The 11,359-nt window shown below is 42.5% G+C and overlaps 1 protein-coding gene across 1 annotated transcript; it reads left to right on the top strand.

Annotated features, from left to right (window-relative positions):
• Positions 1 to 264: 264 nt before the first annotated feature.
• Positions 265 to 2,692, top strand: LOC115748443 (dynamin-related protein 4C-like). Its single transcript, XM_030684926.1, has 2 exons — positions 265 to 977; positions 1,232 to 2,692. Exons 1-2 carry the CDS (start codon positions 324 to 326, stop codon positions 2,582 to 2,584), a joined length of 2,007 nt encoding a protein of 668 aa, XP_030540786.1. The 5' UTR covers positions 265 to 323; the 3' UTR covers positions 2,585 to 2,692.
• Positions 2,693 to 11,359: the final 8,667 nt, after the last annotated feature.

Raw genomic sequence — 11,359 nt, 5'->3', positions numbered from 1 at the left:
GAAAAAAAAAAAAAAAGGAAAAAAGGAAAAATGATGTAAATATCTTTTTTGAAACTTCATGGCCACTTAAAGCCCCTATTTGAACTTGTTATACTATTTCAGATCCTTATTTGAAACAAAGTTTATTGCATATTTTTACTTGAAAAAATGAGAGCACTTCATATCGTTATTTAAATTTTTTCTTTTATCTAATCGATACAAAAGATAAAGTTGGAGGCTTTTTAGTACATTAGACCTTATAAAATGAGACCTAGACTTCTCATCTTTTACTTCACCGGTCAAACTCATCCATAGAACAAGAAAATTTCGAGAGGCTGCCAAAAATGGAAGGTCACCTAGTTATTACCAGCCGTGAACCCCAACCCGTACCCCTTTCCATCCTCCAGGCGCCGCCGATAGCCACCTCCTACAACGACCGGATCCGCCCCCTGCTCGACGCGGTTGACAAGCTCCGTAACCTCATGGTCGTGAAGGAGGGCATCCCGCTCCCCACCATTGTCGTTGTCGGCGACCAGTCCTCCGGCAAGTCGAGTGTCCTCGAGTCCCTCGCCGGCATCAGCCTGCCGCGGGGGCAGGGCATCTGCACGCGTGTCCCACTTATCATGCGGCTCCACGACCAGCGTCAAGATGAGACCCCCGACCTCCACCTCGAGTTCAACGGCAAGATCGTGGACATCGATGATGAGGACCACGTCTCCGACGCCATAGTCGCCGCCACAAACGAGATCGCTGGCTCCAGCAAGGGCATATCGAACACCCCGCTGACTCTGGTTGTCAAGAAAGACGGCGTCCCAGACTTGACCATGGTCGACTTGCCCGGAATCACGAGAGTGCCCGTGCACGGCCAGCCCGAGAACATCTACGAGCAGATCTCGGAGATGATCATGGAGTACATTAAGCCTGAGGAGAGCATCATCCTCAATGTCTTGTCTGCCACCGTCGACTTCTCCACTTGCGAGTCCATAAGAATGTCTCGAGTAAGTATACTCTAGCCGGGAATTATTTATATTTGCGTGACTATTATGCTAATAGTTTGTTTTGGCTTACAAAAAATAAATAATAATTATAGAGTCCACTCTTTTAATAATTTGTAACTCAAGTCACCCCAAAAAACTGTTATGTTAGCAAAGTCCACTCTAGCCACACTTGTCTGCCATATCAATCAAAACTCAGAATGATTCATACAAATCTAGCAAAAGAGTCCAGACGATAATCTGTTTTTGTGTTTCAGATGGTGGACAAGACCGGCAAGAGGACTCTGGCCGTCGTCACAAAGGCTGATAAATCTCCGGAGGGCTTGCAGGAGAAGGTGTTGGCCGATGATGTCAATATAGGACTTGGTTATGTGTGTGTGAGGAACAGGATCGGCGACGAGACCTATGAAGAAGCGAGGAGGGAAGAGGCGAAGCTGTTCGACACGCACCCTCTGCTGTCCAAGATCGACAAGTCCATCGTTGGTGTGCCCGTCTTGGCGCAAAAGCTGACGCAGATTCAAGCCACCATTATGGCCAAGAGCTTGCCGGAGATCGTCAGGAAGATCAACGACAAGCTGAACGCGAGCGTGGCCGAGCTCAACAGGATGCCCACGACTCTGTCCTCCGTTGCGGAGGCCTTGACGACTTTCATGCGGATCATGGGATCGGCGAAGGAGTCGCTTAGGAAAGTCCTGCTGAGAGGCGAGTTCGACGACTACCCTGAGGAGAAGGACATGCACTGCACGGCCAGGCTGACGGACATGCTGAACAAATACTACGATGAGCTTCAAAAGTGCCCGGAGAACGACCCCCGGACTAACTTCTTGGTGGAGGAACTAGAGGTCTTGGAAGAGGCCAAAAGGATCGGACTCCCGAACTTCCTTGCTCGCTCATCCTTCCTCATCCTTTTGCAGCGGAAGCTGAAGGCGATATCGAGCATGCCACTGGCTTTTGGGGTTCGCGCTTGGGACTACATCGAGGGAATTGTGATTCGGGAGTTGACGCGACACACGGAGAATTATCCTCAGCTGCAGCCTTGGATGAGAAGAGCAGCGACCGATCTGATCAACAAGATGAGGGAGAAGACGGCAAACAGGATGACGGAGATTGTCGAAATGGAGAAGCTCACTGCCTACACTTGCGACCCTCAGTACCTGTCGGAGTGGACCAAGTTGATGACCCAGCAGACCCCGTTCATGCAGGTGATCAACGACGAGTATAAGTCCACCGTCATGGTCCTTGAGGGGATCGGGCGGGTCGACGTGCGCCATCTGAGGGATCACAAGCAGCTGGTTCAGGATGCGTTCGATCTGAAGATGAGGATGACCGCTTACTGGAACATCGTGCTCAGGAGGTTCGTGGACTCGATGGCACTGTACTTGCCGTTCAGCGTGCACAACTTGGTGAACAAGGAGATGGAGATGGAGATTGTGGGCGAGCTGATCGGGCCCAATGGCAGAGGCCTCATCGAGAGGATGCTGGAGGAAGCGCCGTCGGTGGCGGCCAAGCGCGAGAGGCTGAGTAGGAGCATCAAACTGTTGAGGGAGTCTGCGGCGGTGGTGGCCAAGATCACAGACCGGATTGCTACAGATGGTGACTACAGTGATTAGTTAGTGGTGTTGTCGCCGTGGGCTTTTTTATTTCCTTTTCTGAGCGTGTTCTTCTACTGGTCCTTTTTTTTTTTTTGGGGTCAGTTTCTACTGGTCCTTAATTATGGGATTTTTATGGATTTGCAATTAAAGGTGTGCAAGTTGGACATATCGAACCGGGAACTACTCATACCGGCGAACCAGTTCCTAGTTTCAGAGGGTAGCGGTCCGATCCTTGTAATTGGAACCGGTGTCCGAATGGTCCGGTTCACCCGGATCAGATCGAAAGATTTTAATTTTTTTTTTAAATTTCTTAAACGTACTTCTCGGGCAGCGAGGTCTGGAGGATGGAGTTATAGCTCGCCCCATGCTTCCTCTTCTCTTCTAGAGTCAGAGCCTTTCTTCCCCAAATGCCAAACATCTTTCTGGGATTAATCCTTCAACTCGTTTCTATTAGTCCATTCTTCGAGAGATAATTGTTTATGCAGTTACAAAGTAGAGAGCACCATTGAGGTTGACGGAGTAATGAAGTGGGTCGACAGATTTGTAGTCGAGATATCTGGTCTTATGGAAGATCTCCATCTCCCATGTCTTCACCAGGTTCTGCACTTTCTCCTCAAGAGATCCCGGTGGCCACACCTTTACATGAGTGCATTAACTGTGTTAAAAGAGGCGAAATTGAGAGAGTTGGCTCGTATGGAATCGCAACTCTTTATCGAAGAAAACAGACTTTGGTCCGGCTTTGTTCAAAGACAATGTTGATAGTTTACCAGTTTCAGTGGACTGTCCCGGAACCAAACCGGACCGAGAACCAATTACCCTACTTGCAATGGTTTTATTGATTAGGGGTGAGTATGATTTCATGTTAGAATCTAGAATCGGAAAACTGACAGGTGGGAATTCCTGGATCGGTGGGAATCGGTCCGACCTCGGATTCTAAAAATTGGAGAACCAGTTTCAAAGGGCAGGTTTCGGTTTCCACACCTGGAACCTAGAACAATTTTCTTTTTCTTTTTCTTGTTCTTGCGGAACTTAATTCAACACCTTACAGCACGACTTGACAACAACCATGCATCATGTTGTGCGGAATTGTTCTCTAACTAGATGAGATGAAAAAGAAGAAAAGCAAGAATAATCAAGAACACAGAGATTTACGTGGTTCGGCGAAAATCCGCCTACGTCCACGGGAGAGAGAGACGATTTCTTATTTTGTGAGCATAAAGAGATACAAGGTACAATTGCTAAAGAAAAAGATCATCAGATTGGTATCCTAAACATCTTATCGGTTTAAGCAACTAACTAATAAATCTTTAATGATTATTCCCCAAATATTTTGAAATATCTTGACATATCTCGAAGCCTTCCTTGACTTCGTTTGAAATTCAAGACAATATCAGCGAATCTCCACCTTTGGCTTGAATAAACCACAAGCCTCCACGCGAACCAAGAAAACGAATACATCTTAATCTCCACCGTACCTTTGCAAAGGTACGCCCGCCTCTATCAACTTCAATGATGAGTGAGAGAAATCAAGTCCCTATAGGACTTGAACTTCTTCGTTGTAACCGTCTTCGTGAACATATCCGCAGGTTTATCTTTAGTATGGATTTTATTCAAAGCAATGCTACCATTCTCCACAAATTCTCGAATCTTGTGGTAACGAACTTAATGTGTTTCGTTTTGGAATGACACACTTGATGTTTCGTGAGACATATTGCACTTTGGCTATCGCAATATAGTGTAGCACTTTCCTGGTTTAAACCCAACTTCGTGACCAAGCCGGTCAGCCATATTCCCTCTTTTGCAGCCTCGCTTGCTGCTATATACTCAACTTCGGTTGTAGACAATGCTATGGTAGACTAAAGCGTTACCCTCCACGAAATAGCTCCACCTCCAAGAGTAAAGACTTATCCCGTGATGGACCTTCCCTTGTCCAAATCACCAGCGAAGTCCGAATCGGCATAGCTTGATAAATCGATCGATTCCCTCTTTGAATTGAAAATCAAACCCATTTCGTTAGTTCCAGCCAAATAACGAAAGATCCACTTATGAGCTTCCCAATGCTCCTTACCCGGATTGCTCATGTATCATCTAACGAGGCTCACCGCATGAGCCGAATCCGGTCCGCTACAAACCATATCATACATGAAGCTCCCTATTGCGCTGGCATAGGATACTCGAGACATCTTTATAACCTCCTCTTGTGAACTAGAGCATTGTTTCTTAGATAATCTGAAGTGATTTGCTAAAGGTGTATAAACCGGTTTAGCTTTTCCTATGTTGAACCACTCCAAGACCTTCTCAACATACTTCTTCCGATTTACCCAAAGCTTACTTGCATGTCTATCTCGAAAGATTTCTATGCCAAGGTTCCTCTTTATAACGCCAAGATCCTTCATTTCAAACTCGTTGCTTAACCGAGACTTTAGTGAAATAATGTCTTCTATTTTTCTTGCGATAATCAACATATCATCAAGATAGAGTATCAACAGAATAAACGACTTATCATCCAAAACTCTGTAGTAGATACAAGAATCATGCACACTCCTCATGTGGCCAATACGAAGTATAAAAGAATCAAAACTTTTATTCCATTGCCTCAGATATTGCTTCAAACCATAAAGTGATCTCTTGAGCAAATAAACATGATTCTCTTTCCCTTCCACTTTGAAGCCTTCGGGTTGCTCCATGTAAATTTTCTCCTCCAAGTCACCATGAAGGAATGCCATCTTTATATCTAGCTACTCGAACTCCAAGTCATACATGGCCACCATAGCTAGTAAAACATGAATTGACGTGTGTTTCACAACCGGGGAAAATATTTTGACGTAATTGATCCCCTCCTTCTGTGCATAGCCTTTAGCAGCAAGTCGGGCCTTGTATCTCTCTTGCTCTTTGTCGGTTATTGCTTCCTTTCTTCGAAGAACCCATTTGTGGCCAATGACTTTCCGATCCTTGGGCTTCTTCACAAGTTTCCACATTTCATTCTTTTGTAACAACTCCATCTCCTCCATCATAACAATCAGCCACTTTTCTTTGTGATCACTTTTCAAAACTTCATGATAGGGGCTTGGATTGCTGGAGCCTACAGTAAGAGCATAAGAAACCATGTCCTCAAAATTGTACCTCTATGGTACTTTGAGAGTGCGCTTTCCTCGACCGTCTCAATAGTACGAGGAACTTTTTCCATTTCTTTAACTTCCGGAGCTTCATCGGATGACTCACCATTCTCTGCAGATTCTTTAGCTTCAAGCTAGACCTTAATGATAGATTTATCACTCTCCACTTCGATAGCCGTATGTGGCGCGCAGCTTAACTTCAACATTGCAGATTCATCGAACACAACATCCCTGCTAGTCAGAACTTTCTACTCATTTGGATCCAATAATTTGTAGCCTTTCGCTCCTTTCTCGTAACCGAGAAATATGAACTATTTTGACTTTGGATCCAACTTCGAGCGTTTCGAACTCTGTATATGTACAAAAGTAGGACAACTGAATATTCTTAAATTAAAATAATCAACACTTTTACTAGTCCATGCTCCTTCGGGAATTTTGCATTCAATTGTACTTGATGGAGACCAATTCACAAGATAACATGCCATGCAGATAGCTTCTGCCCAAAATTCCTTGCTCGGCTTCGTATGAAGCCTCATGCTCCGAGCTCTCTCTAATAAGGTCATGCTTTCAGCTACGCCATTCTGTTGGGGCGTAACCGAAACTATGAAGTGACGTCTAATCCCTTCATTCTTGTAAAACTCCATGAACGGTGTCAATTTGTAATCTCCTCCATTGTTTGATCTCAAGCACCTAAGCTTCTTTCCCGTTGAAGTCCGAACTTCGGCTTTCCATTCTTTAAACTTGTCAAAGACCTCACTTTTGTGTCGCATGAAGTGGACCCAAACTTTCCTAGAGAAATCATCAATGAATGTCACGAAGTAGTCCTTCCCGCCTTTAGACTTTTCCGGTGAAGGACCCCATACATCCATGTGTACGTACTCGAGCACGCTCATGCTCTATGAGTTGCAACCTTGAATCGTACTTTCCATTGTTTTCCAAGCACACAAAATTTGTAGAAATCTAATTTGCATGTTTTCATACCTTGGAGTGCATTCCTCTTGTGAAGCTCCGTTAATCCTCTTTCCCCCATATGCCTAAGACGCATATGCCATAGATAGGTATTATCTATCTTCGTGCTAACATCAGTGGAGATCGATGCTCCACCTTGCATTGTGGTTCCTATAAGTTGATATAGGTTCTTGTGCCTCTATCCCTTTAGAACAACCAGAGCTCCCTTTATCATCTTCAAGACTCCACCTTGAGTGAGGTATTTGTACCCATTGGATTCAAGTAGGCCCAATGAAATTAGATTCTTCCTTAGACCCTAGACGAGAAGCATATCCGCCGGGGTTTTGATTATGCCATCAAACATCTTGATTTTCACGGTTCCAACTCCCACAGTCTTGCATGAAATGTCATTGCCCATGAGAATTGAACCACCATCATATATCTTGTACTCATCGAAAATTTCTTGATGAGGACACATATGATAAGTACATCCGGAGTCCAAAATCCATGAATCTTCGATGGTGTCCTTCCCCGACGATATGGAGAAGACATCTCCATCATTAATCTCAGCGCTGTCGGCTACACTTGTTTCATCCGAACTTTTCTTTTTCCCGTTCTTATTTAGACAGAATCGCTTGGTGTGCCCTTCCTCGTTATACTCGTAGCATCTTCCTTTGTGCTTATCTTGGATTTTGATTGACCCCTATGGCTTTGATCCTCTATATGTTGATCTTTCTCTTCCTTGACCGCTTTTCTCCTTCCCAAAGAGTCCATCTCCCGAAGATTTTGAACTACTTGCCCTTTTCGGAGTATCGTTAGAGCTTAAGGCGGTAGTCACCTCTATGATCTACGGGGTTTCCTTGCCATAAAGGAGCGTAGTCACCAAGTGGTCAAACGAATCCGGCAACGATGCCAATAGTAGAAGCACTGTGTCTTCATCCTTGAACTTTACCTCCAAGCTTGTAAGTTCACCGATCATGTGATTGAATACATCGAGGTGTTTCAACGGATCTCCTCCTTCACTCGTTTGAAGCGAATACAATCTATTCTTCACGAACAACTTTTTCATAAGAGATTTTGTCATGTAGATGCTTTCGAGTTTGAGTCACACCTCCGAAGCGGGATTGGTTTCTGCTACGTATTGAAGGGCTTCATCCGATAGGTTCAATCGGATCGCGCTGTACGCCCTCTCCTCCATGTCGGCCCAGTCATCATCGGTGATGGTGGTCGGCTTGTTCAAACTTTCCAAAAGAACTTTTGATAAAACATGTTGAATCAATATATCCTTCATCTTTCTTCACCATAGTGTAAAATTATTCTTCCTGGTGAATTGTTCGATATTGAATCGAACAGTCGAACCTTTTCTAGCCATCTAGTCAAAATTCGTAATACAGCAACAAAGAACCCGCATTGCTCTGATACCAATTATTGTGTAGAAGAGTTCTCTTACTAGATGAGATGAAAAAGAAGAAAAGCAAGAACAATCAAGAACATGGAGATTTACGTGATTTGATGAAAATCCGCCTACATCCACCGGAGAGAGAGAGAGAGAGAGAGAGAGAGAGAGAGAGAGAGAGAGAGAGAGAGAGAGACGATTTCTTATTTTCTGAGTGTAAAGAGATACAAGGTACAATTTCTAAATAAAAAAGATCATTAGATTGGTATCCTAAAGATCTTATCGGTATAAGCAACTAACTAATAAAACTTTAGTGACTATCCCTCAAATCTTTTGAAATAGCTTGACATATCTCCAAGCCTTCTTTGACTTTGTTTGAAATTCAAGATAATATTAGTACACCACCCGTGGCCGCGTTCCCTTGGGCACACCTCTCTTTTAAGTGGATTTGCAATGTGTCAAGCCTTGGGTTTCTTCGCGTGATTTTTTGGCATTCTATGGCGTTCGATGATAATTGTGTAATCGGATACTACTAATTCGAGCTTCCATTTCTTGCAATGTCTATGACTGAGAATTTCTTTTTTATTAATGTTTCATATTTTTCTTGTGTCCGAATATGAGCTGTGGTGTATGGATTGTAAAGCAAATGATGGCCATTGGAGGTAATAAGTCACTGCCATCATTTAATTAAGAATACTATGCAACTTGAGTAGACCTTGAAACCTGTGATATGATAGGCTTCAAATTCTATGGTATGCAGCGTAGGTTCTCGGTTTTATAAATTGGTGAAACGGTTCCATTTGATAGATTTTAGATTTTAGATGAAACGTGGACAGATCCTGAAATCATTAGCCTTTCTTTCAAGTGGATTCCTATTATGTCAAGTGTTGGGTTTCTTAGCATGATTTTTTGGCATTCTATGGCATTCAATGATAATTGTGTAATCAGAGACTACTAGTTTGAGCTTCCATTTCTTGCAATATCTATGATTGTGACTTTTACTTTGCTAATGTTTTATATTTTTCTTGTGTTTGAATATGAGCTGTGGTGAGTGGATTGTAAAGCAAATGATGGTCATTAAAGGTAATAAGTCACTGCAATCGTTTAATTAAGAATATTGTGCAACTTGAATGGACCTTAAAACCTGTGATATAATAGGTTTCAAATTCTAAGGTATGCTGGGTAAGCTCCAGGTTTTCTAATTTGGTGAACAGGTTCTATTTGGTAGATTTCATATTTTAGGTGAAATGTGGACCGATCTTGAAATCATTAGCACCAAATATTCATGTTATGGACACGAGTAATGGCTTGAGCAGCTCGGATCATTCAAAAGAAAAGTGAGTGATGTGCCAATCCAAACCACAATCAAATTACATGGCTTTGTTGGAAAAAGTTGTTGATCGACATTCCCGAGATGAGGGCCTAGAGAATTTTATGCCAACTTTTCCATCCGTCCCGGTGGAAAAAATAAAATAAATACTATGAATTTCAAATTTCCTAATAGTCATGAGCCATGATAATTCGAAAGAAAGTGGGGGTACCAAAGTAGGAGCAAACCGATGCTTGGACATTGCTTGATCAAACTCGTGAGCTCGAATTTGTTGTGTTAAGAATAAAACAAACCGTGGTGTGACAAAATTAGATGTTCTACAATTAGTTATGATTAGTTCGTTTGAAACTCGTGACGAATGGAGCCGTAGCATGTATTTGTCGAGACTTCTCCGGTAGCCTTGTCGTTGGTCTCACCAAATCAGTCAAGGCTTCATCTACAGCTCAAGTGGAAACCCTAGCCATTCTGGAAGCTATTCTTTTTGTCAAATGAAGCAATCTATGAAGAGTATGTATTCGATCGGATAGGTTAGATTTGATAAATGCCCTCAACTTTGCGGATCGGTTCTCTTGAGACGCATGGTTGCTTATCGTAGACCGATTATCACTGCTTGTGGACCTTCGGCTGGTGAAGCTTGAATTCAGCCCAAAAAGCTCAAATATGGTTGCCAACTGGGTTGTAAAAGCTCACGTAATTCAGACCCTTCCTAGAAACACTGGATTTCTTTTCCCCCTCAAGCTTTTTGGGCTTTACATTATAGGGATGTTCCATCTTTGGTATCCGCTTGGTAGAACTCTTATGATATAAATAAAATCCTCTTGGTTTGACCAAAACAAAAGTCGTGACGAAATACTTCATTCGACTTATGAGAAAATTATAAGTTACTAAAATGGCACGCCCAATGATCATTATAACCTGAATTAGAAACAATGCATGATTTTGAAAAGGAATTGGTACACACCTGATTTAGAATCCATCTTGATGGGGAATGATGACGATTCTCGAAATCCAAGCGCTTCTCCTCTATTCCCTCTCGGAATGCGGGAAAAGTACACTAGAAGTGCCATAACTTGTGTACGGCGTTCACTTGAGTGCCATAATTTTCAAAACGTTCACTTAAGTGCCATAACTTTCAAAAATCGTTCACTTGAGTGCTACGTCGGAGAAAAATCGTTCACTTTAGGGCTACGATAACTTTTCCGGCATGACACATCAACTTTTCGACGTGCCACGTCGGCTTTCCGGCGTCTACGCTAACTTTTCCGTCCGTCACGTCGGTTTTTCCAGCTACCACGTCAACATGACACTCAAGTGAATGATTTTTAAAAGTTATGGCACTCATGTGAACGTTTTGAAAGTTATGACACTCAAGTGAACGCCGTATAAAAGTTATGGCACCTCTAGTGTACTTTTTCCCTCGGAATGCTGTTCAAATGAGACAATCACTATCGAAACGAAAAGGTACATTCAGATTTCTGTATTAGAGGACTAGAGGAGGGACTTGAACTTTTATATAGAGTTTTTGGTCGCAGACCCTCTCATCACAGGTCGAGCCTAATTCGTTCCACACTAAATGATCCATATTAAAACTAATCAAGAATACGTATATCATACCTTAATAGATCAATCTATATTAATTTCAATTGATGTAGACCACATTAGGAAAATTCTAACATTCTTCCACTTGGGCTATATTAATTGAAACTGTACTATATGTACACACTTTTATGTTGGTCATGTGATTATTCTTAATAGTTAATTTGATCTCACAAAGTTTTAAACACCAAATCATGGCGGTAATTGCATCAATGGATATAGAGCCATTCATGGTCATGGATGCCTTTAACTGTACTAATATGTATTCAATATGGCATTATGGTAAATGACAACACCTCACAAAATAGTGATTCTCTATGCGTTATCTCCTTTGTTAGTCACATTTTCTCTCTTTAAGTATAGGAAACCTAATTTGTCACTAGAAAATATCCTTATATTTCCAATGA

The sequence above is a fragment of the Rhodamnia argentea genome, chromosome 6 (assembly GCF_020921035.1).
Source record: "Rhodamnia argentea isolate NSW1041297 chromosome 6, ASM2092103v1, whole genome shotgun sequence".
NCBI classification, from domain to species: Eukaryota; Viridiplantae; Streptophyta; class Magnoliopsida; order Myrtales; family Myrtaceae; genus Rhodamnia; species Rhodamnia argentea.
The sequence above is the reverse complement of the archived record's forward strand: the minus strand, read 5'-3'. Positions and strand labels throughout refer to the sequence as shown.

Coding starts and splice junctions, on each gene's coding strand:
- LOC115748443 (XM_030684926.1), top strand. CDS start 324: ATGGAAGGTCACCTAGTTATTACCAGCCGTGAACCCCAACCCGTACCC. Junction 978..1,231: donor AGTCCATAAGAATGTCTCGA/GTAAGTATACTC, acceptor TTTGTGTTTCAG/ATGGTGGACAAGACCGGCAA.